This window comes from Pseudoliparis swirei, chromosome 5, assembly GCF_029220125.1.
Source record: "Pseudoliparis swirei isolate HS2019 ecotype Mariana Trench chromosome 5, NWPU_hadal_v1, whole genome shotgun sequence".
NCBI classification, from domain to species: domain Eukaryota; kingdom Metazoa; phylum Chordata; class Actinopteri; order Perciformes; family Liparidae; genus Pseudoliparis; species Pseudoliparis swirei.
Window position 1 is genome coordinate 4978504 of NC_079392.1, and position 26901 is coordinate 5005404.

The window sequence follows — 26901 nt, forward strand, 5'->3', positions numbered from 1 at the left end:
GGTTCCATGTCAACGCGCTCGCTGACTCGTCCCTGACTGTTTTTACCACCATGTTTGGCATCACCTCTCATTAACGTGAATAGGTAAACCAGCCGTTTTGAAGAGGTGTCATGTGAAACATGTTCAGCAGAAGAGGAAAACCTCTTTAATAAGTACACAGAAAAATAATGGTTCTTAAATATTTCTTTGAAAGGTTTTGTGGTTCTACGAAGAACCATCACCTACTGAAGAACCATTCTTTAGTTTGAGGCACCTTTATAGGTTCTTGGAAGAACTATTTAAGGAAATCGTTCTTTAATGAAGCATTTTTTAAGGTTCTTTGAGATACCTTTGTAGGTTCGAACTATTTAAGGAAATGGTTCTTTAATGAACCCTGATTTGAAAGGTTCTTTGAGATACCGGAAATGGTTCTTCTACGGCATCGATCTGAAGAGTCGTTTTCGCGGATCCTTTTAGGCCTTTAGGTGACGTGGCGAAGGCGCCCCGAGAAAGGAACGTTCCTCCGGCAGCCCGGAGACGGTAGAGAACAGTAGCGAGAGACACGCAGTCAGACCTCCGTCAGGATAACATGTCAGAGGTCGTCTGTTGATAAGGGCACGGAGCAGTCGACGAGAGGACTCTGTGTGTGTGTGTGTGTGTGTGTGTGTGTGCGTGTGTGTGTGTGTGCGTGTGCGGTCCTCTCGTCTGGCTGCTGGTCGGTAATGGAGGAGATGTTATCTTTGTGCGTTCTGTGATCTCCGCCCTTGTGCTGCTGCAGCGAGTTCTTTAAGTTCAGTATTCAGTATTTTCTCTTTTCGGTGTTGATGTGTTTTTAAAGTGACACGACGAATTGTTGTTTGAATGTATTTCTGACCAATCAATTAAAAAATTGCCCAAGCTGAAACTATTAATTAGTGAATTGAGTGACTGTCTTGATAAACTATTAATCGTTTTAAACGTTTTTTTCCAGCATTTTGCTGGTTACAGCTTCTTAAATGCGATTTTTTCTTTTTTTAAATTTGAGAGTAAAATGTATATATTTGTGCTTATCACATAAACAGGCTATTTAGTATGGAAGCCCATTTATGACACTGTGAGAAAAAGGACTACAAAAATAAAAAATTATGAGACACCTTTCTCATAATTATGACTTAGTATCTCATTTTGACTTAAATGGGCTTCCATAATTTACAGATGTCATCTTTTTTTCTGACAGTTTCTGATAGAATTCAAAACATTTAATTGATGAATAAAAAGAATAATAATAATAATGATGTGAATGAATACATAGATCTTTATGCTTGTTTTCCACGTGACAATTGGGCACTCGTGGTCTTTTCTGTTATTTTATAATATCTATTCTGCAGTCTTTGTGTTCTACTAAAAGCAATGAAGATAAGGTAAAAAAAAAAAGAATAGAATAAAAAGGTTATTGCAGCTCAATTCCATTATCTTTATCCTGAAATCTAAAAATCTTAGTTTTAATATAACACTCACAGATGTTCCAGTCAGCATAAGCAAACATAATATTTTAGGTTAATACGGCAGCTATCTCAGCCAGGTGTGTCAAGATAAGAGTGTATCTGTGTTCAGGACAACTCAAACACCAGGATTGGCCTTTTATTATAGCTAAATTATTTAATGACACTATTGTTTATAGATCCAACACACATTTAAAGATTTATATTTGGCTCAACATATTTCAACTTTTACTCCTAAAGCTATGAGATAAAAACCTAACTTACAAAATGAACAACTTTTTTAAAAAAAGACACTGATGTGGAGGCACAATAAAAGGCTCCTCTTAGATGTTTTTTTTCTTCAATAGTAAAATATGACTGAATGGCTATATGACAATAACGGCCCTTGGCAACGCTGCTCTTACAGGGCCATCAAGTCTGATTTATACCCTGAGAAAGAGGCTTGTGTCCAGGGACATAAATTTAGTTGCGGTGTGCATTGAGAAAAATGGGAAGGCCCATAAACCAGCCGGGAAGGAGAGCAAGAGAGGCAGACAGAGAGAGAGAGAGAGAGAGAGACAGAGAGAGAAGGAACAATGGGCAGCCATCAGGAGAAGAGACCCAACAGCTGCGAAGCCCAGCATCCCAACACACACTCACGTGCACCCACATATACATCTATATTATCTCTCTCTCTCTCTCTCCGTTTCACACACACACACACACACACACACACACACCGTATTCCTCTTTATACACTTGTCGACCCGGCCATCTGACAGGGGGCCAGCTGAGCAGATGTTCTACCACTGCCTTCACAAAGGCTACAAGTTACTGGTGGAGGACAAGAAGAAAGAAAGAAAGAAAGAAAGAAAAGGGAAACACACGAACTAAATCTGAGTCAGCGTGCGAGTCTCTTTTTGTGCATTTTCTGTGAATTTTTTGTGCTTTGTGTGTGCATTTTGTGTGTTTTTGTGTGTATTTTGGGTGATTTTTGTGTGCATTTACTGTGTATTTTGTGTGCATTTTTTTGTGCATTTACTGTGTATTTTGTGTGCATTTTTTGTGCATTTTTTTAAATAAACTTATTACGTCTCTATTTTATGTCATACATGCCGAATTTTGTTTCTTTGCCGGGTTGACAAGTATTGTAAAGAAGCCAGATTACTTTCAGATAAATGATAGTATAATGACAGTAAGTATGACGTCATTCATGCAAGTAGCAATATACTGTACCACAGCAACATATATCACATTACAATCCCTCAAATTAAAATGCAGATTTACTACGATTTAGTGACCCAAAACCCCACAGCAGCACGGCTATTGGTTACTGACAAAATAACAAATATGTAGTAATCAATCTGTCTATATAAAGTTATAATATCAGCATCTATTATGATTATGTGTATAGTCCAGTAGGGTTCTGGACCTGACGCCCCGTTGGAGTTACAGCTGGACGAGTTTCTGCACGATTTCGTCGTTTTTTTTGGTCCGCATGATGACGAGCATTAGGAATAACAATGTAGAAAGTATAAATATGGTTTTGTTTTCACACGTGAAGGGATCCGTGTTACACTGAGACTGTTGCGTAACTAGTTCCTGACAGTAACATTCGACCTACGTGCAGCATTTCGTATAAATGTATTCAGTGTATAGCACCGCCTCTTAGACGTGTGCACACATGCACATGTACATGCAGGTACTAAGAGATACCGCAGGTACGATATCACGAGAAAAAAAATCTCATTATTGTAGGAATACGAGACATTTGCGGCACAAAAAATAGATGTTTTTATTTTATTTTTTTAAAGATATTACTCATCCTCATGCCCTGCCAGTGAATGTGTCCAACACTTCAGCTGGTGGTCCTCTCTCTGTGACACGCACACGCACACACACACACACACACACACACACACACACACACACACACACCATGCAGCCTCTACAGGTTTTGACCTGTAAATGAATGCTCAGACAGGGTCTAGTCAGTGAGATGTGGAGGCGGACCTAGGCGTCGGGGTGTGTGTGTGTGTGTGTGTGTGTGTGTGTGTAAAGAATGCTGATATGGGGTAATAAAGCAGGATTCCATGTGCAAGCTGCCAATAAAAATGAAATATGACAAAACATGGAGGACCTTCTTCTCAACACTCTGATTGACGTGTACGGAGCTGAATAGTTTGAGATCAGATTCAATATTCATAAAGGACTTCCATATCCTCCTCGACTCTGTGAAAGCCAAAATAAACCTCAGGAGGCGTCTTTATTCTGGATTAAGATGATTGAACGTGTTTTCTTGACGCTATAAAGTACTTAAAAACATCACCGGCGTCTCTCTTCTTGTTCTTATGATTCATATTTCTTATTAATAAGATAAATCCGAGTTAAATCCAGAGCTTTGTAAACGTATCTGCTGTCTCTAACCCGATGCACTGTATGGATATTCCAGCTCAGGTTATTAATTGATTATTGATCATAAGGAGGAGGGTTTTTGATTGGCAGTTGGAATCCTTTTGAAAACAATGTTTGTGGTTATTGTTCTGCAGTTCTCGGTGTGGAGCCGACGTCTCGGGGAGCCGCCGGAATCAAACTTCATGTCGTGACTTGCGTGTTGCGTCTCGTACTCGTAACAATATTATTGACCTCCGCGGTGTCTCCAGGAGACACGCGGGTTCACGCGGGGCTGCAGGTCTGGAGGAAGGCCTCACGGAATCTTTCTTCAGTTATTGCTTTAAGAAAATATATACAAAATGAAATAGAGCGATTCAAATGGATAACAGGTCATATGTGGTCCATGATCTTCAGACTGGTTCAAAGAGACAGGAAAGACGAAGCATTTAAAATTCAACCTGAAAGCTCCTTCTCCTCTGGTCCTCTGGTCCTCCATCCTTCTCCTCTGGTCCTCCATCCTTCTCCTCTGGTCCTCTGGTCCTCCATCCTTCTCATCTGGTCCTCCATCCTTCTCCTCTGGTCCTCCATCCTTCTCCTCTGGTCCTCTGGTCCTCTGGTCCTCCATCCTTCTCCTCTGGTCCTCCATCCTTCTCATCTGGTCCTCCATCCTTCTCCTCTGGTCCTCTGGTCCTCCATCCTTCTCCTCTGGTCCTCTTGTCCTCCATCCTTCTCCTCTGGTCCTCCATCCTTCTTCTCTGGTCCTCTGGTCCTCCATCCTTCTCCTCTGGTCCTCCATCCTTCTTCTCTGGTCCTCTGGTCCTCCATCCTTCTCCTCTGGTCCTACATCCTTCTCCTCTGGTCCTCCATCCTTCTCCTCTGGTCCTCCATCCTTCTCATCTGGTCCTTTGGTCCTCCATCATTCTCCTGTTGTCCTCCATCCTTCTCCTCTGGTCCTCCATCCTTCTCATCTGGTCCTCCATCCTTCTCCTCTGGTCCTCTGGTCCTCCATCCTTCTCCTCTGGTCCTCCATCCTTCTCCTCTGGTCCTCCATCCTTCTCATCTGGTCCTTTGGTCCTCCATCTTTCTCCTGTTGTCCTCCATCCTTCTCCTCTGGTCCTCCATCCTTCTCATCTGGTCCTCCATCCTTCTCCTCTGGTCCTCTGGTCCTCCATCCTTCTCCTCTGGTCCTCCATCCTTCTCCTCTGGTCCTCCATCCTTCTCCTCTGGTCCTCCATCCTTCTCATCTGGTCCTCTGGTCCTCCATCCTTCACAATCAAGTTTCAAGTTTCAAGTTTCAAGTAATTCATTGAATTATTTGTGTGGTTTACTCAACTCTGTAACACCCGTGGTGTTCGCCATAAGAAATGAATGTCAAAACACTAGATTATGTCCATTCATCAGATAGTAAACAGCCCCCCCCCCACACACACACACACACACACACACACACACACACATACACACAGTTTTCAGTAATTACAAGACATGTAGACACTGTGTAGGTATTTGAGTTTAAGTATGTGTGCCTTGAAGAGAGAGAGCGCATGTGCACTCGATACACCCGCTCCAGCTTCCCAGCAGCTCAACGCTCCTCTTGCAACTTCTAAGTCGAGGCAATGAGCAAAAGAAACGTCTCAAGGTTCAAGCGAAGTGTGTTTCATTCCTTTTCTCCGCTGTCTCGGAGTCTCTGGGATTTTGGGCCTGCCAGCGCAGACGAGGGGGTCAGATGCTATGTCAGAGAGGAGAGGATTACTCAAGATACACACTTCAGATTAAAATGTCAGCCCGATAATCGGCAGCGATTCATCACGTGGGCCCGGCTGTACTTTTTTTGTTGCTTTTTTAGGTTGCCGTCGCCATCGGAGGATGAAAAATTGCCTTTGAAGTGTAATAATGAAGATGAAACTATGCGAAGAAAGAGCAATTCGTCAAGATATGTACGCGATACTGCTCATTTGTGAACTTGTAAGAGAGGATGGAAGATGTATGTGGATATATATATATGTATATATATAGAATATATATATATATACACATTTATTTTCTTTATTATGTTTCTTTATTTTATATTAATTTTCTGATTTATTTGATTATAATTTAGGATAGGAATATATAGGCATGTTTAGTTAGCTTCTACTTATACCTTTTCAGTCTTTCTGTTTTGTATATTATATATATAAATAATAATAATGTAGTGTATTGTAATGATTGACTGAATAAAATACAAAACAACAACAACAACAACAACAACAATGATGCCGAGCTACAAGAGGGTCGAGCACCACAGTTGTGTTTTGACTTCATTTGACAACTTAATTTTCACAATAAAAGCTTCATCCAAAATGCAATGCATTGCTTTATAAATAAAACTATACCCCAAAAGATGTAAAGTAGTTTAAACTCCATCTTGATACGTGAACATGCTGCTGACGTGTTAATACATCATAATAGGCTATATTTCATTTGTTGGACATTTTTACTGATATTTTGTACTTTTTCTTTAGTACAACCTTACATTAATGTGGCATTTTATATCGTAATATTTAATACTGGATTAGCTACAACACTTCATATCAAAGTTCCTCACCATAACTTTAAATCACAGATACTTTATGCTTTGATGTCTGAAACTAGATTGTTTTTTTTAATAATTATTGATTATTATAGATTTTAAATGTGTTTTTATGACTCATCAACATTGTAAATAGTATAATTGTTGATTTCATGAACCTTTATTGATGACATAAAGGCCAGAGGGATTTTCAACAACCTGCAGACTTAGAGGTTCTTCATGGCTTAAAGCCACAGGTTATAACAATGTTGCACATTAATTGTATCATTAATATGCAACTTTTTTCTTCATTATAAGTCATTTTCAATCCAAAAATGTCATGTTCAGGATCTCTATGGAGCATTAATACACTTTATGTTGTTTTAAATATGCTCTGCCGGTAATTCATCTGCAAGGTCTCTGAACTTTGAGCTGGGAAAAAAAAAAGAAGAAAAAGAAAAAGAAAAGCCAAATAGCTGCAAACATGAGGAGAAGGTGAGGGGAGAGAGAGAGAGAGAGAGAGAGAGGGGGGGGGGGGGGAGGAGGGCAAAGTGCGTGTGTGGAGCAGAGAGAGAGAGGGGGGGGGGGGGGGAGAGAGAGAGAGAGAGAGAGGCGGTGCTGCGGTTAAAGCGCAGTGAGCCCCGGTGCAGTGAGCGAGGCGACGGAGCGGAGGTGACAGCGGAGAATGGAGAGGAGTCCGTCCGCCCGGCGAGCTTTGACCGCGGCGAGCGAGGAGAACCCACTCGGCCCTTCTGTCCTCCCGGAGCCCTCGTGCTGAGAAAGAAAAGAGGAAGAAGAAGAAAAAAACCGGGAGGAATTTAAACTGGTGGTAAAGGAAAGGAATGGCTGATCCTCTGCGGAGGACTTTACTAGCGAAACTCCGGGGGAAGAAATCCAAGAAAGGAGCAGCGACGGTCGGCGGCGGCGGCGGCGGCGGACACTGCTGCTCCACCGCGGCGGCGGCGGCCAACGGGGGCCGAGAAGGTAAAGAAAAAGTTTCGCAAACGCAGCTGCGCGACCCCGCCGAGGCTCTCCCGGTAGTCGTGCTCGCGGGGCTGGATTGCACGGCGGAGAGAATGAGTACGTACGAGAATTGTGTTGACGGGGCGGCGGCGGTGCGAACCGAGGCGGTGGTTGTAGCCCCGGAGAGGCGCTCTTCTTCTTCGGCGGCGGAGTTGTCCGGCGCGCGTCCCCAGGAGCGGAGCGGTGGCGGCGGCGGCGGCGGGGGGAGCAGGGTTCGGGTTAACGAGGAGCTCCCGGGGGTCTCACTTCAAAGAGATGTGCGCGGCGGGGGGCACGGGTGTGGGGATGCCGACAGGAGCCACCGGGGGCCCGGATCCGCCGCGTTGTGTGCGGGGTTGCCGCTTGGAGGACCGCATGTCCAGAGGAAACGCTACGTCTCGGTGCCGCGGCAGTGCAGCGTCGGGGACTCCATCGGGTTCGGGGACAACTCGAACCACGTTTTGCACCACCGGGCACAGGTGGAGGCGCACGGGCTCGGTAAACCACCAGAGGGCCGAGCCTCCGCTGCTGTTGTTGTTACCGCGGACGGCGATGGCACGGAGCCCCGGGACGGAGCACCCTGCCGCCGGCACATGGCCGCAGCGGTGGCCGTGAACGAGCACAACGCCAACCGGAGCGTTGACAGCCTCCTCCAAACTTCGGAGACGAGCGCGCGCGTCCGCGCCGAGCCTCCGGAAAACATCGTCATCAGAACCATCGAGAGCTACGGGCCCGAGTACGCAGGCGACTTCAGGGGCACTGCGGGGGGTCCGCAGAGCCCGACCTTCTTCCCCACGCAGTTAGACATCTACGACATTAACGTGGCGTCCCTGTGCGCCACGGCGGAGTCACTCCGGTACACTCTGGGTAGCGAGGATGAGGATTATTATGACAACGAAATATTGCCTTTTTATGAATCGATCAGAGCCAAAGGGGATGGGGAGCGAGAGATGGCAGAGCTGCCGCAGCCGGGTCAGGGTAGAGAACATCTGGATGGTCGTAACGGTGCACAGGAAACCGACCGGCTCCGGATCCAGCTGAAGGAAGCCTACTTCCTTCTCATCAACGCCATGAATGACATCAACCTGGATGTCCACCAGATGAGCGGCGGTCTGATCGAGCAGCGGGCCGCTTCCTCCTGCAGTAGCCGCTCCAGGGACAGCCTGTGCTCCGGGTTGTCCGCCAAAAACATGGACAGCGACTCCTGGTCCTCGGGGGGCGACCGCAGCCCCCAGCAGGTGTCCGACGCCGACTCGCTGCTCTGCCTCGGCGGCGGCGGCGGCGGGAACCTCGAGTCGGGCCTCGGCGGCGGCGGGCTGAACAGTAGGAGCTTGGTGAACCTGTGTCCGATCGGGAGAAGGCCCGTTTTGCGGCGCTCCGCGAGCGAAGGAGCCGTCGGGTGGTCAGGCGGACCCTCGCTGTGCATTCAGAACCCCGGAGGTCCGGAGAAAGGGGCCGCGGAGACGAAGGGAGCGGCCCGGGTTCGGTCGGAGCCGTCGGGGCCCGGCGCCAACGGCAGCGACGAGATTCTGCCGCGAGACGGCGGCGGCGCGGGCGAAGGCGGCGGCGGGCGGCTCGACGAGAGCGGCGGCTCCGTCGACAGCCTCGCGGGTTCTTCGGATGGCGACGGCAAGCGGGAGGCGGCCGGCGCCCGGGACCGCTCCTCCTCCGTCAACAAGGGTCACGGGGTCACCGTCAACAAGATGCAAGAGTGGATGCACAAGGGCCGCTTGTTGTCCTCGGAGATGAAGCAGCGCATCGAGGGCTCGGCTCCGCCCCCCCGCGGCGGAGGCCAGAACCAGGACCCCCCCGCTGGGTCCAAACCGGGGGTCCAGACCTCCGGCCGAGGGGTTAAATGTGTCAAGGTCAAGTCACCGCAGCAGCAGCAGCAGCAGCAGCAGCAGCAGCAGCCAGGTAGGACGGCTTCATCAACTCCCCGTGGATCCTCTCCTCCTTCTCTCCTCCCGTCATCCTCCTCCACTCGTAGTAACAACTCCGTCTGGTGGCGGTCCATCCTGCACTCTTCCTCCTCCTCCTCCTCCTCCTCCTCTTCTGGATGCAAAGCAAAGAGGGACGAGCAATCTCGTCCCTCTTTGCTTTCCTTTTTTAAAAATTGTTTTTGTTTTCTCTAACCGGTGGCGGGTTTCGTCTTTCACACTAATTTAGGTGCATTTAAAAAAACAAATTTAACACTGAATTAATATCACCATCAGGTTTGTATGCCGGATCGCTCACGGCGTCGTTCAGTAACAACTAACTCTCTCTCTCTCTCTCCTCTGCCCGCTGCAGTGGGGCGTCGTCATGGCGGTTGTCATGGTGGTGGGTTGGTTTACGTGTCGGTGAATGACTTGTGATCCTGTTTAACATGCCGTGTGATTTTGCTCAATTTGATGTGTGTTTGGTTTTGTGGTGAAAAAAAAGAGAAAAGAAAACATCTGTGCCACGACACCGGTGACGTCACGCGACACCGCACGAGTTTGTTTACGTGCGATCTGAACGTGAGAGATCGTCGGGGTTTAGTCGTGAGACGTACGTCGGGTTAACCGAGTTGACAAAACAATCTCGCCACAAGGCCCATCTCGTAGCTTTCAATAATACCTCATTCATGTTGACTTAAAAGTTGACACTAATGACCACTTATTATACACATTTAATTGCATTTACATGCAATATTTTATATTATATAACAACATAATAACCACTGTGTGTCGTGGATGGATTTACTACACAAATTGCTCCTTTTGTCCATGCCGCCCTGAACCGACTGCAACGTGTTGCCTACTTTAAATCACAGGATTCGGGAACTGTGTGTGTAAACTTTGTATTGACATGTGTTGCACGCACAATGTGGAAATGGACCAGTGTGGATCAAAAGACATGCCGCCACCTTTTTTTAAATTCTACTACTCTGTGTCTGTATGTGTGTGTGTGTGTGTAATCAAATCAAATACAATACAATATTATCCTATATAATATAAATTCCTATCCTAAATTGAAATCAAAATAAATCAGAAAATTAGTATAAAATAAAGAAGAAAATAAAACAACAAAACAACAATAAACAAAATAAAAAACTATTTATATACTACCACATACACATCACAATAATGGATCAATGAGATGTCACCACCTTTTTTTAAATTCTACTACTCTGTGTCTGTGTGTGTGTGTGTGCACGCTTGTGAGTGCCAGTGTGTGCGCGTGTGTGTTGACTGTTTGTTTGTTTGTGTATTTTATTCAGTCAATCAAATCAAATACAATACAATATTATCCGATATAATATACAAAAGAGAAAGACTGAAAAGGTATAGGTAGAAGCAAAAAATGCTTCTAAATTCCTATCCTGAATTGAAATCAAAATAAATCAGAAAATTAATATAAAATAAAGAAGAAAATAAAACAACAAAAAAACAACAATAAACAAAATAAAAAACAAAATATATTTATATATACTACCACATACATCTTCCATATTAATACGTTTTTAATTACATTTATAACTCTCAAGAATTGTTTTATAAATAATTCACTTGAAAACCCCAAAAACCCACTGTCAGTGCGCTGTGCAGCTAGAAGTAGAGCGTGATCTCTGAGGCCGCGGCTGTGTGTTTGACTTCCCGCTGTAACTTGGCCTGACATAGCTCCCCATCTTTTACCACTCAAACTCTCTCCTCTGCCATGTTGTATTTCAAATAAAGATAGGATATTCGGGGTTTTTCCAAGGTCTCTTTCCTCACTCGATTCTCATATTTTCCCCCATTTTCGCTCAGCTTTCCCTTCTCTATCCCCACTGAACTTTTCCACAGCTGTAGCCAGAGGAATCCAAAAAGGGTAGAGAAGCCACTGCAGTTATTCTCTGTGGTAGTGTGTGTGTGTGTGTGTGTGTAGGGGGGGGGGGGGGGGTTGGGCTGCCATGTTGCCTTCCTCCCCAGTCGTTTGCTCTGGACAGCTCCCCGGTAACTTGCATTTTAAAGAGACTCTGGATTGAATATTTAGGATGCCATTCCCGTTGTTTAACTTGTTTGCGTTGTGTCACTTAATTCCTTGCCATGAACGAACAAAATGAAGGGCGATTAGGCATTTATTAAGGTCAGCTCTGGGCTTATCTTGCCACTGTGGGCCTCTCAGCACCTCACAAAGAGCCATTTAAAAAAAAAAAGAAGAAGAAGAAGAAATGCCAAAGCTCTCAAAAGCTCCAGTGAATTGCTTGTCTTGGCTTGAAACTCTTCATTGAGTTTATCGCTTTATTCTTAATGAACGCAAATATTTATATAATCCTAGCTTTCTAAAAATAGTCCTGCTCTTCCCCCTGAGTGCTTCTTGGAAATTAAATTTCACTATAAAGTCATTGGACAATAATATTGGCTCGATTACACTGGTGCTAATTTATTTCTGTTCTGACTTGTCCTACACGTTGCTTATCAGCCACAGCTATGTGTGTGTGCGTGTCAGGTTGTATGTCTACGCGTGGGTGAGGTATATTGTGCACACGAGCATGCATACGCACATCTCCGGTGTGTGCATGCGTGTTTGTAGTTGCACTCGGAGGATTTATAGTTGAGTTTTGCATCGCTGTGGTCGAGGTTCGGCTTGCCGGAGGGCAAGTCGGGATCCGGGATTCATGTTTTGGCCGGACCTGAAGTCAGGATGTCAGTCAAAGCTGACGTTGAGAGTGAGGCGTAGACACACACCGCAAAACCGAGGAGCGTGAGATGATATTAACCGGACAGATGTGAGAAGAGTCTCAAGAGGCTAAATCACAGCTTATTTGGACAAATATAAAAAGGCATATTTGCTTAAATATGAAGCAAATATTCACACCGCAAACAGGAGTGAGGCAGATGCTCACACCGTGTTTGCGTGGCTCGAAATACTCTCCCAAAATGTCATAGAGTCGGATGAAAAGATCAATACCAACTCATATCTGTTGGATGTGAAACTATTGCCAGCGGCTGGTTAGCTTAGCTGTAGCGTAAAAGACCGAGCCAGCTAGCGTGGTATTTGTTGTTGTTGTTTTTAAACATATGAGATGCTAATCAGCGCGCGTAAGAGGCAACATATATTCCTCTCTTAATCTTCAGAATTGTTCTCTTCTCGAAGACAAATGTTTCTCCCATGTTTTCAGACTTTGCGCTAAGCTAAGCTAACTGGCCGCTGGTTGTCGCTTCATATTCACCGGACAGATACGAGAAGAATCTAAAAAAAATTTTTTAAAAAAGAATATGAAACTATTGCCAGCAGCTGGTTAGCTTAGCTGTAGCATTAAATGCCGAGCTAGCTGTTGTTTCTTCGGACAGTCCCGCGCGAGCCGTTTCCCCCCTGTGTTCAGTCTTTGCGCTAAGCTAACTGGCCGCTAGTTGCCGCTTCATATTCACCGGAGAGACACGAGAAAGGACTCAAGAGACGAAATCACAGCTATTAAACATCCATAATTGCTCAAATATGAAGCAAAGATTAGGAGGCAAACATTGCTCAACATTTTAATTACATTAATTATTGCTTTACTTGGGAGGTTCAAAGCTATAATAAGAGACACGTTCAGGTGGTATGTGTTCCCCCCTTGACTGCTGTCATATCAGAGCGATGTGGCCCTTTGTTTTCTGCGTCGTGCCAGAAACCTTGTTCCTGAGCTTCAGAGTTGTCGGGTTTTTTTTCCACATAAATTGGTGTTGTCTCGTGCGTCTGCACTTTAACTGACGGATTATCATTAAAACGCTCTGGATTGTGTTCATTAGGTGGCAGCTCCTGCACAAAGCGTTGCTGAAGGGCCTTTCAAGGACTTGTCTTACAATTAACAGTGTTTTGCACCTAATTGGGCCCCATTGTTAAGTGTGCTTTTGTACAGTCCCCCTTCTTAAAATGTTTTCATAATTATTATTTCGGGACAAGACGGTGAACGAGCTGCAACATCGAACATAATTTGGGTTTCGAAGACGCGACGCGGATGCAAAGCGTTGACGTGCGACGCAACCCCGGACGATCTCAGCCCCGCACGGGTGTGAAAAGAAAGAAAATCTACATTGAGAATCCTCATCACCATATGAATGAGCGTCAACGGGAATGCACGGCACACGGCAGAAGATTCCTTCTGATGGGGGGGAGGGGGAGGGGGGGTTTGAGGGCATGAAACTCTGTATACACAACACAGCGTTTGTCTGTATGGAGAGGAGGAAAACTAGCTGCACTTATCAAAAGCGAAGGAATTCAGGAAATGGAAGAAAAGCCGATGGGAAAGTGGATCCAGTGTTTTGTCTTAGAGAAGAGAGAGATTCGGAAGATTAAGACGAGGAATATAATTGGGGTTTCTGGCACGCTCATGTGGCACGGGTCCATACCGGCAACACCAGGAAATTAGATTTTTTTTTCTTTATATGTTTGCATTCTTTTCGCAAACCCATATCGCTCCTCCCCGTCCACCTCTCCCTCTCTTGTTTTCTCTTGATGGTTCTCACACAGACGTGCACCCTTGTATTATGTGCTCTGGCCATCTGCTACCTTCAGGTCAGGGGTGTGTGTGTGTGTGTGTGTGTGTGTGCCCTGAACACATCATCTTCATGCCATCGCTGCACAGGGGAGCCAAGAGATGTTTGCTCCGTTATGGAAATTTCTCTTCTCTTTCTTCTTCTTCTTTGCCTCGTGTTGCATCGGCGAGTTCAGCGTGTAGGATCGGTCTCTCCTGCTAAAGAACAAATACCTAAATAATTGGCATGAATCCAAATTTCTTGAAAGACTCAGCTTTCAAGAATTCGAGGAATCCTTCCCGGCTTACAATAATAAATAAAGCTCAATTATTGTGAAAAGTATAGACCCCAACTTCCTAAAGCCTGTAGGCGACATCTTTTAAATGGCTTTTTCGGTCCAATATTTTCAGTTTATAATCAGTTAAGTCAGAAAAACATGCAAATCCCAAACCTGAAGACATTTTTCTTAACACATTCACTGTTAATCAATCAGCTAATGGATACATCAGCTAATCGTTGAAGCTGATACAAACACCTCATCGTTCCACCGGTGTCAAAAAAACATTTTTATTTGAGTATTTGAATGAACTTCTTTCGATTATCTTGTAAAAACAGTTCCCCTTGCTATCTGTAAATTACTTGTAGTTTAAAGACAAGAAGAAGAAAAAAGAAAAGCGGACACAATTTTTTTCTGATCAATCAATCATAGATATCTTTACCTATCAAAAGCAGTGACATGGGGGGGGGGCAATGCTGACACACTGATGTAGAGAGGAGCCAGACAGTGTTGTGACGGTTTGCTATCTGACACCATGTAAAAGAAATGGCTCAATTCTCCCTCCTCGAAGTTACAACGCGAGGAGCCCCCCCCCCCCCCCCCGTCGCTCCGGGAGGGAAGCGGGGCGCCGGTGGAAGGAGTCGGCACAGCGAGGCAGTAAACCCCGGAGCTGTGGTCTGGAATGCCGCTCGTGTCGGAACACGCTTCCTCCTCCAGTTACGAAAGACCCCTGAAAGACGAAGGCATGCCGACAACAACTTCACGCACAACCGCCTCGGCTCTCTTTCCAGGCATGTGTTACCGACTCGAGCGTCAGCAGGAGAGAGTCCGCTGCACTGTTTTTCATAAATCTATCCCCCTCTCTCAAGTTCTTCTGCACTGTTTTCCTCCAACGTATCCATTATTCCCCATCCACGAGTGTGTGCGGTAGTTCATCGTTGGCTAAGGCCGTAAATCAAAACTGAGCTTCTACCTGTTGGAATTTAAATTTTTCTTTTGTGTCTGTGTCTCGAAATGACTTTTAAATCCAGTGTTTAAAAATAATATATCAGTTCATTTTCATTTGAAGTGAATAAACTCTCGATTCCATAGGCTAAACACTCCCAAGTTGTTTTGGATCCGTCTTAAAAAGGCCTTCGGAGATTTATTTCGTAAACCACAAGGCGAGTGTTCAAAAATATCTTCATTAGGGTCCTCGTGACGACTTCGTCGTAGAGGACCCTTTTGTTTTTCATAGAGTTCTTCTTCTTAGGCGTAAAGAAACGCGTCTGGCCGCACACCGCATACCCCAACTAAGTGAAATTCCACATGCATATCCAGACTGGTGAACATTTTTAGATTTGAGTTTTTGTATTTGTTTCTAAAGAAATGTCTCTATAGCGCCCCCTATTGTGCGTTCTTTTTTTTATCGCAGTTATTGCACCCAATGACCGATTGACGTGAAATTTGGCATACATGTTCGCTTGGACCTGCTCTACAAAAAAAATCACATTATGACCACAAGCTCCGCCTACTTAGATTTTCCGCCGATTTGAATTTTGTAAAAAAATCGTACTGCAGGATTTTTTTTTTTACTGTAGGTTTCATGTTGATTGAAATATAAGTAGAAGCACTGCATAGGGACAATGTTTAAAGGGTTACGAGGAACTCCGAAAACCAGTGCCAATATGGAGATATACGTGGAGACCGATGATGACAAGAGCAGCCTTGACTCAGATTAGAACTGTAATGTTGATTGCAAGTCTTGCATTCATAAAAGTAGGCCAACAAATAATAAATTATCCATTATAGCCATGTTTACGCTACGAGCTATGAGCTTTTTAAGTATCGGTTTTAAAAGTACCGGTTTAGCACCGGTTATCGGAAAAAAACAAAAACGATACCCATCCCTACTCCAGACCAGAAGAGATGAAAACACAAAAACCACCAGAACAGATTATTACAGCATGCCGGCTCGAGCCTTCACATTAACCCCTGCTGGAACATACGTGCGTGTTTCCCCCGTCGCTCAGCGGTCGGCACATGTTTTTAGCTCCCGATCTCCCGTGAACACATTATAACATCGAGGAGGCTAAAGCAAACACACGACTGACGGCTCATGTTTCTGCCCCTGGAAAAGCTTCCTTAAATTAAACAGAGCCGAAAACAAGAAGTGCTTAAAGATGTGCTTCTTTTTTGAGTGTTGAGGTCCGTTTTGAGTTGCGTTCTTGTCGTGGGTTTTTTTCTCACACTGTGGTGACGAGGAATGCTTCAAAAGCGGCCTCTATTCTTGACATCTGTTTTATGTACTCCGGTTTTTTTAAATATACATAATCAGCTGGAACACGAAGGAATGGCATCCCAGAAGCAATTCCATCCCAGCTTATCTTTAAAAAAAAAAATCAGATTTCTCAAAATGTGACACAACTTCGAGGCATTTTGAAGAGTTGCTCGATTAAAATACAAAATGCCTAATTAGTTAAGATTGGCTGGTAGACTTCCAGAGGAAAGTAAATCCTCCGCTCGCTCTCCCTGCCGCTTTCAGGGCTTCGTCAATAAAAGCAACCGAGCAAAAAAAAAAAAAAACCACAGTTTAAAATCGACCGAGTCGAAGTTACGTAATTTGAAACCATGTGATTTGTTTTTCTGTACTTCAGTTCACTTCCCCTTTGACTGCTTCCAGATTAAAAATACAAAGCGTATTTTTTTTTCTTCTTCTGTATTCACATTTTTTTTATTACCACGACTATACTCACGCACAACGCACGATGCCCTGTGTTGGATTTTTGATTTCCTAAAGTTCCCACGTCTGTAATTTGGTGGCTGAAATGCATTTCCTTGAGGAAAGTAGAAGTTGTCATTATATATTATGTGGGGGGGGGGGGGGGGGGCCTCGCTCGTCTGGGAGCCGCCGGGGATCAAAACACTCTTTTACACCAGCCTGGCTGTACATGTCAGAGCAAGACCCTCAGCACCTCGCTCTGCCGGGCACACACACACACGCACACACAGACACACACACACACACACACACAGATACACACACACACACACACACACACACGCTCAGAGGTTGTTTTTCTCCCCGCTGTATCTTCTCATCAAACCCTGTAAAAAAAAAAAAGCAAGCCTGATGATTTTCAAAGTTTTTTTTTTCAATCTGTAATCTAAAAAACAGTTCTTACTTTCTGATTGGGAAACATAGAATAATCCAATAACACACGTAAAGCTATGCAGCTCTTTTAATGCCCTCTTTTGGGATATTAAGGGACCACATCACCATCCCAATTGGTCCTTTTTCCACAACACCGATTGCAACTTGCTGTACTTATTATCACACACACACGCACACGCACACACACACACACACCCTCCCCTCTTATTTTGACAGCTGTAATGTCAGAGCGGTTTCTCGCTCTTTTCCCAGTCGCTGTGATGGAAGATGTGCCGTGTGTTCAATCCCTCGCTATCTCCCCTTATCTCTTTTTTAAAATTGAAAGCCTTGACGCTCCTGAAATGAGGAATCACTGAAGAGAAAAGGGAGAGGGGGGGGGGGAGAAGTGCATCAAGGGGACTGTGGTCATAAAAATCAAATATGCTAAAGTTCTAAAGCATATCACAATCAATTAAGATAAAAAACAAAAGATGTGGCTGACGATGAGAACAACCATAAAACCTATTACTCAGCATTTCCACCCCTGTGGTTTCTTGATGCAGATGTTTTCTTCCGCGTCAACAGTTTGAAATCAAACATCAGATCCAGCCGTTCCACTTCCCTTCAATCACGACTCCATGAACCACGAAGAGGAGTGAGTCCCTCTTCTCACTCCTTTCTCTCTTTTCCATCACGCCCTCCTCAGCTTTCGTCGAGAACGTCCAAACCCCCTGCGCCAACGGCCGAGAGGCGGGCAGGGCCGGCGAGTCTTCGTCATCGCCTTCGTCGTCGTGGCGCCCACCGCTCACCACCATCACCGTCTCCAAGAAGCGCAACTGGCTGCAGCAGAGCTCCCTCGGGAGGAATCCCTGCGCCAAGGACGAGCTGCAGGGAACGCCGGGAGGAGCTGAGGAGGAGGGCTCCCATCAGCCGCCGCCTCCTCCCAGCCCCTCTCCGGACCACCTGAGACACTCGGGGGGAGCTCCATCACGACCAGCCCGCCTGCCCCTGCCTCAGGTCAGCCTCGAGGTCTCTCTCTCTCTCTCTGTTGCGAGAGATCTGGTAATATGTTGTCCTTCATCCATGGAGCAGACAAACATCATGTTTTTTTGTTCCCTTTGGATGGAGTCAGGCCGATTCCAGTCTGTATGCTAAGCATGCATGACAGTGGTATCAGTGTCAGAAATACACGAGGGGAAATGGGAAGAAACTGCCCTTAATAAATATAATTGTGCCACTGATATCACAAGGAGAGGGGCAGAAAATGCCCCCAGATTTTCCACTCAGAATTTTATGAACGTAACCTATGTGACCCGGCCCAGTTGCCATGTCTTGTTTTGATTTTTGCCGTAAAATCAAAGAAATACGTTTAATAGTAAATGTAATAATAAATAACCACAAAGAAATAAGAATACAATTGAATATGATTGTCTGATTTATGTTTTCTGTTTGTTTTTTGTTTTAAAAAAATCGAAGAAAACACTTTGAATCTGTAGACTACTGCGTAATCGTCTTATTTCCATTTTTAAGACAATTGCTCATACTTTATAAGCCTATATAAGTATATTTTTTTATTTTGAGCAATGGTTAAATGTTATTTCACAAGTTCCTTTTTAAATGCCCTTAGATAATAATAATACTAATAATAATACATTTCATTTGGAGGCGCTTAAAGTCACCCAAGGTCACTTTACAATAAAATAATACAGAATAAAAGATAAAAGCAGATAGAAACTAGAACGGGCACTCGGTAGAGCGCATACCTTCGCATATCACAACATTGGGCATTGAATTATGAACATGTTGGCATTAGTTGCATGCCAATTGGATATAAATTGACCGCGCTATGGTAAAAAGAAGATTTTGACCTATCCATGACCTTGACCTTTGACCCGATTGATCCCAAAATCGAATCAAATGGTCCCCGGATAATAACCAATCATCCCACCAAATTTCATGCGATTCGGTTTAAAACTTTTTTTGTTATGCGAATAACACGCATACAAATAAATAAATAAATACACGGCGATCAAAACATAACCTTCCGCATTTTCAATGCGAAGGTAACAACATTAAAACAGAACATCAACATAAAAACAAGTCCAACAGCGGTAGATTTCATACAGTGGGGGCAAAAAATGCCCCCCCCCCCAAAACAAATATGTAGATGTCCTAATCTGAGCGGTATCAATCTCCTCATCTAAATGTCGTAAAGAAAGAAAAGTGACGTGGGACGGTGGTTTGGGTGACATCACGCTTTCTTTAGTCTTTCCACTCAAAACGACAAAATGTTCATGGTTGCCTTTTCAATACAAAACAAAAGTTGAAAAGGAAACGTCTCGTCTCGGCCCAGATCGCCGCGGGTCAGGCCAAGGCGCCTCCTCACCCTCGCAGCGTGGACCCGGCCGAGGAGAACGACGCCGACGACGAAGGAGAGATCTGGTACAACCCGATCCCCGAGGACGAGGAACCGGACACGTCTCAGCGAGCCTCCTTTCGACTGCGGGTTCCCCCCGGCGCCGAGTCCCAGAGGAGGCCCGGCAGCAGGGGAGGAGGAGGAGGAGGGGACGCGGGTCACGGCGCCGCCGGGCCGGAGGCAGTCGGCGAAAGCGGTCCGGGAGACGGGAGTCAGGGGAACGCTGCACATCACACAGATGCTCCACATCTGCACAGACAGATGGTCGCGTGCAAACCCCAGGAGGAGGGGGGCGGGGCTTCCACCAGCAAAGCCACAGGTAAAGAGACAAGAGACAAGACGCGCATTTCTATCTCCCTTCCTGCTTTCTGTCGACTTTTTTCTCTCCATTCAGTCTCACTTTGGGCCCAAAAATGCTCGAAGGCCAATTACCGTCTGTCGGTTTTCTCGTCTCTCTGTGCAGATTTTTGCGGCGGCGCACTAATTACAGCCGTTGAAACCGTTTCCCAATCAACAGACTTTATTTAGCTGCAGGTGATTCCTGGTTCACTGCAGCTCTATTTAGAGCGCCGGAAAGTATTTCGGCGTCAAGTCCAGGATGTTATGGCACCAGAAATAAGAGTATTGCTGGCCGGATGGCTGTTGTAGCCAGAGAGAGAGAGAGAGAGAGGACAGGGAAAGAGAGAGAGCGAGAGAGAGAGAGGACAGGGAAAGAGAGAGGACAGGGAAAGAGAGAGAGAGAGGACAGGGAAAGAGAGAGAGAGAGAGGACAGGGAAAGAAAGAGAGAGAGGACAGGAAAGAGAGAGAGAGGACAGGGAAAGAGAGAGAGAGAGGACAGGGAAAGAGAGAGAGAGAGAGAGAGGACAGAGAGAGAGAGAGGACAGGGAAAGAGAGAGAGAGAGAGAGAGGACAGGGAAAGAGAGAGAGAGGACAGGGAAAGAGAGAGAGGACAGGGAAAGAGAGAGAGAGGACAGGGAAAGAGCGAAAGAGAGATGAGAGAGGACATGAAATAGAGAGAGAGAGAGAGAGAGAGAGAGAGAGAGAGAGAGAGAGAGAGAGAGAGAGAGAGGCTGTGCAGAGAGCCCTAACTATTTTCCACAGAATATTTAATCTTTTTAACTAAAAAAACAGATCAAACACAGACATAAACTAAACAGTACAAACCAACACTGAGGAATGAGACAAACAGTTTAATTACACAGGGAAGCAGGTGATTGGACACCAGGGAACGAGACACAGGTGGATGCAATGAGGGCGGGGGCAGCAATCACACAGGTGAAAACAATCAGGGCAGACGATCACAGGCAGTGTTGCCAGGTCCGCGGTTTTCCCGCGGAATTGGACTACTTTTGAAGTGTTGCCGGGGGTTGAATTTTTTGTCCGCTGGTTCGGGTCGACCTATTTTGCATGCAAATTACATGAATATCTTTAAATAAAAATCCACATTTTAAATGAAATAATTTATTTCTACCCAAATCCTACCAAACTGACTCCAGATCAGCACGTACACACATGGACATGGGACACGCCCACATACACACACGCACCTAAAGCTCTCGCCGCTCTCAGTCTCCCGCGACCCGCTCGATCCCAACTCTGGTCTGGTAGTTAGTGTAGCTAGCTACACTGGAGAAACATGCCACCCGGTAAGTGGGCTAAATACGGGAAGAAATATACGAAAGAATGGGAAAGTGAAAACGGAATTAAAGAATGGATAGAACGTGTGGCTGGGGATGATACCAAAGCTTTTTGTCGGTACTGCAAAACCGAGATTCGTGCGCACTACAGTGATCTCCAAAACCACAGCAAAACGGGGAAACACATTCGAAATGCTGCTCCGTTCTCCAGTTGTCGAGTGCGTACATTGTTTGACAGTGGCATAACCACAGTGAGAATTGACCACTCTGTGAAGTTAGCCGAGCTTAAAATGACAGCGCACATTGCTTGCCATTCAAGCATTTTGACAGTGGATCACCTGGGAGAGCTTGTTGGTGAAATTGCACAGAAGGACATCAAACTGCACAGGACGAAATGCTCTGCACTCATAAACAATGTAATCGGCCCAGACATGCAGCACCAGCTTCTAAACTAAAGGATATAGGGGAAGAACTGTATTCTTTAATTATCGATGAAAGTACCGACGTGGGCATGCAAAAACAGCTTGCTGTTGTCATAAGATACTACAGCCAAACACAGCAGCGCATTGTGTCTACTTTTGCTGGTATCAAAAATTTAGACGGCGGAGATGCCAATTCAATAACAGAAGCATTGCTGAATTTTTTGCAAGAATGCAAGCTGTGTCCAAAACGATGTATCGGGCTCGCAACCGATGGATGCAATACTTCTCCTTCACAGAGCTATATTTTATTTATGATAATATACTGTATCTAATTACACAAGGCCATTTTAGGACCTAAGTGAAATAACTGTTTCGGGAAAACTGCTTTTAATGCAGGCATACTAACCATTTGGTGTTACTTTGTAGATATTACAATACATTTGGCAATGATAGCAATGCTGTTGGACTTTAAAAGCAGTGTATATGGTTTGGCACAGGCATATTTTGAGTTCTGATATTGGGCTTGTTTTTTGGGCTTGTTTTATTGGCCATTGGGCTGGTTTGGGCTGGTTTTGATTGGCCATTGGGCTGGTTTTGTCACACAGACCTGGCAACCCTGATCACAGGGACAGTAAGTGCAGGGAAACAGAGGACACGAGGGACAGAGCCTTCAAAATAAGACACAAAAACTCCGGATCATGACAATTGCTGAGTTTTAAGATACACATGTAGCCACATGGCTCCTGTTTCTTTCTAGTTCTATCTCTGGTTGATAGGAGCAGACAGGCTGTCTATTCATATCGCTCCATATCAGCGTTGCTCTTTAGTTCAACCCAGACACACATTGGCCAGGAGGAATTCAACAAGCATTCCTCGTCGGAAAGAATATCCATTTACTTGTGATTGCAGCGCGTGAACATTGTAAAATTGATGGTTCACGACTGTAAAGCCAAAGACTGCTGTATTTAGATGTATTTGACACCATAAGTAATATACAAGTGGAATATATGGTTTGGTACGTGAGAAAATTCAAATGGCACGGATGGTGCTCAAATGTACCCAAATGCACATTTGAGAGAACTTGCCTAAATTCTTTTTACTTAAAACTCTAACTATTTTTCTGCTTAACTTTTTCTCAATGTCAAAATGTTGCAAGAGACTGTTCACAAATTGTGTTATTATCTGGGTTAGTTTAGACCTTTTCTGTGCATCCTTCCAAGAGATAATCATCCTGAAGGTGCTTTTTTCTTCTTCTAGGCGAACCTAAAACTTCTATTTTTGCTGTGTTTCATCTTTATCTACTCTTAACCAGTAACATATATACCAATATGTACACATCTGACCAAAAGCTCACATGTGTTGCCTTTATTACAACACCAACATTATTCAAATAGCGTGTGCGGTTGCAGAGAGACACCCTTTTTTAGTTTGGGTATGTTATTCCCAGCAGAAACCTCCAAAAATAGGGCGGTTTATCAAAAGGTTGAAGGTTCTTTAGAGACTTCTCGCCTTGAAAAGCTTGCTCATGAGCAATAATGATGAAAGACCTGCAGAATTAACATAAATTAATTGAAGCGTGTGAGATCGTTGACTCCCCCGGTCTCCGGTGGTCGGCGTGGCGATGACAGCCAGCACACGGCTCCCCGTCTCTTAATAAGCTCGATCTGGGGTTTATTTATTATCTTCTTCTGACTTCCGACTTTTTTTGGTTCTCTCTGATGTGGCAACATGGTAGTTTGAACCAATTGGCACATCTCGGAGCTGAGCCTATAATTACGACTTTTTGACAACACTTTTTTCCGTGGCACGCAACAGACATTTCTAGTTGCAGGAGCACAAAGCGAGGCCGAATCGTCTGGAAGTCTAATACTTAAGCTTTTAGTCTCCGCCGCCGCAGTTTACTGCAGGAATTGAGCGTGAAATGAGCTCAGACATGTTTTTTTCTTTCTTCTGCGAAATACAACCGTTTAAATGTTATTGAGCCCTGTTGCTATAAAGATGGAGGCTGTGGTTTTCCGTACATACATACATATACAGAGTGTAAAGTTCTTAACCTCTTGAGGTGTTGCATTATGTCCCATAATAAATCTGGGACATTTGATTGGCTCCTGATTAATTCCTTCACCCTCATTGATCGGTATCAAACTCCTTCTTCTTCTCTTTCTGTGTGACATCACGTTTGGCTCAGTGAAACTCTCCAGAGTTTCTCCTCGTAGGATTAGGATTAAACCAGTCCTGAATTAATCTCAGTGTTTCCCGGGACCGGAAAGACACTAATCATAGCTGCATGGAGCTAATTGTATTTTGGCTATTTCGGCCCGTTCCTTTAAGATAGCAATCTTTTCCTAATAGGCAGTCCATGGGAAATTAGTGTCATAAGGCAGGGTTATGGAAAACCTGTAAGAGTTATGGAACTCAAAAATGGTTATTTCCAAGCCTGGAAATAATCAAATTAAATAAAAAATTAAAAAATGTTTTAACAAGTCATGGAAATTTGTCATATTCATATATTCATTCACACAGTTGGATTTAAAAGAATAAACATTGATATCAATAGTTATTATTTGTAATCAAACTATTTGTGTCATTTAAGGTATATACTCGTGTATACACTGAGATTTCACAAATTTTGGTCATGGAAATTTGGTTTAAATTCCTGGAAAAGTCCTGGAAACCCATTGCTCAACATGTGAAGGAACCCTGTAAGGGTCTTTATCATGTTGGGGAAGCAGAGCAGTGGACACGACGGGAGGCTTCAGCCGATAGCTCAGCAGTCTGAACGGAGCTCCTGGGAACAGAAGGGCTCTTTTAATGTTCTACCTTTTTTTTTTTTTAACCCTCCTGTTCCCTTCAAAGTTACTAACATCTTTTACCCTTTAAACCTCCAGAAAATGCTTAGAATTAATATTGTTTCCCAAGTTTAAGTGTCAGGTACTTTATGTTTGTTTGTTGACTACCTAAACAGCCCTTTAAATAAAAAACAATAATACCCAACCAAAACCAATGTTTGTAAAATGTTGATATTTACCTTCGCATTGAAAATGCGAAAGGTTATGTTTTGATCGCCATTTATTTATTTATGTATTTATTTATTTATTTGTATGTGTGTTACTCGCATAACTAAAATAGTATTAAACCGAAACGCATGAAATTTGGTGGGATGATTGGTTATTATCCGGGGACCATTTGATTAGATTTTGGGATTGATCGGGTCAAAGGTCAAGGTCATGAAAAGGTCAAAATCTTCTTTTTACCATAGCGCGGTCAATTTTTATCCAATTGGCATGCGACTAATGCCAAAATGTTCATAATTCAATGACCAACCTTGTGATATGCGAAGGTATGCGCTCTACCGAGTGCCCGTTCTAGTTCTTAGATGTTTTACACGGTGAAAAACCGCCTGGGGTCAAATTGACCCCGAAGAACACCGATGTGTACAAGTTGTGTTCAGGACATTGAAAACATGTCATCATGTGAATTTTGATGTTTTCCCAGTTGTCCCCAATAAATTAGGAAAAGTCATGAAATATGAAGCAAATAAATGATGTCAATCATTTTTTAGAGACGTTAAAAATGTAATGGGGTCAAATTGACCCGAAAGGTAATAGGAGGGTTAAGTGATACATTTTGACTAGCTGCGAGCGTTCAAAGGCCGTGTTTCCGTTCTGTGATAAGTTTCTGCTTCATGGGAGTAGAGCAGCTCTGTGGCGCTGACTGTTTGTCGCTGTGATGCTGAGATGCGGGAGCAGAAGTGTTGTTTGTTCTTTTTTCTCCCTCCTGCTCCGGAACTGCCTCCCTCCTCGGCTGCCTGTTGACTTTACAATTGATTCCTGTGGCTTTGGCAACGCCATCCCACACTTAACTGCAACTGAAAAGAGGAAACTCTCATTACTGTGTGTGTGTGTGTGTGTGTGTGTGTGTGTGTGTGTGTGTTGTCGGTGCAATGCGCCAAATCAAAAAGAAAAGGTGGGAATGTTGCTTCCTGTAGAAACCTTCCGTACCTACGGACATTGGTGTGTGTCTGTGTGTGTGTCTGAGTGTGTGTTCGTGTGTATGTGTGTGTCTGTGTGTGTGTGCGTCAGGTGTGTCTGTGTGTGTCTGTCTGTGTGTTTGTGTGTGTGTGTCTGTGTGTTTGTGTGTCTGTGTCTTTGTGTTTGTGTGTCTGTGTGTGTGTCTGTGTGTGTGTCTGTGTGTGTGTTTGTGTGTGTGTCTGTGTGCGTGTGTGTCTGTGTGTGTGTATCTGTGTGTGTGTGTCTATGTGTGTTTCTGTGTGTGTGTGTCTGTGTGTGTGTGTGTGTGTTGTGGTCGCTGTTAACTTGGCTGCAGAGGGACTCTTTGCTCCTCCTCCCCTCACATGAGGGTGGAGGATGGTTGAGAGAGAAAAGGAGTTTCCTTCATTGTCCTGCAGGGTCAAGCTGGGCCTGTTTTTAGGGGATATGGATAATTACCTAAACAACATTGAATAAAAGCTTTTGTATATTTCCCACTGATAAACTCGACCTTTACGGCGTCAGTTCGGTGAATTACATAACACGAGCCGTCCGCTGACAGGAAAGCTTGTCGTACGCCTTAAAAGAAATGGAAATACTAAAATAAACCATAAAAAAACATAAGAAATTTAATATAAAAATAGCTATATATATGTATGCAACTCGATTATGTTAGTCACTACGGCGCATCAGCATCTTTTTTTAATTTAATTAATTAATTAATATTTTTTTAATATTGATATTTTGCAGACATTTGACAACAAACAAATTAAGGAAATGAACAATATATATATATATATATATATATATATATTTGTATTCCCATGATAATCGATTGTCAAATGAAAATGCAAAAAAAAAAAAAATAAGGAATGTTTCCGTAACTAAATATTTATATTTTTTGGAAGGTTATTGGTCAGAAATGCTTTGCCAAGTTCTAGCTAGTAGATAATGACAATATTATTTTAGTAAAAAAAAAAATCATGATGCAACGATAACATTTTTGCATCGCCATTGATATCCTTAAAGGGCCATTCCAGTTGTTTTGCATATTAAAAACAACTCACCTCTTTTTGAATGTGTTTTTCTATTTGGAAATATTGACAGGTACATAACACAGTAAACATTTTACTTTAACTACTATTTCCATTGTTTTCCATCTTTTTGTTGACATATAAG

General features: G+C 44.1%; 1 protein-coding gene across 1 annotated transcript in view; it reads left to right on the plus strand.

Annotated features, from left to right (window-relative positions):
- The first annotated feature begins 7157 nt into the window (after nt 1-7157).
- syde2 (synapse defective 1, Rho GTPase, homolog 2 (C. elegans)) overlaps nt 7158-26901 on the plus strand; it is a 55122-nt gene continuing 35378 nt past the window's right edge. The window contains exons 1-3 of the mRNA XM_056414672.1: nt 7158-9300; nt 17964-18274; nt 19611-19992. Coding sequence (XP_056270647.1) covers nt 7227-9300; nt 17964-18274; nt 19611-19992 — 2767 coding nt within the window. The 5' untranslated portion in view covers nt 7158-7226. The remainder of the gene's footprint in view (nt 9301-17963; nt 18275-19610; nt 19993-26901) is intronic.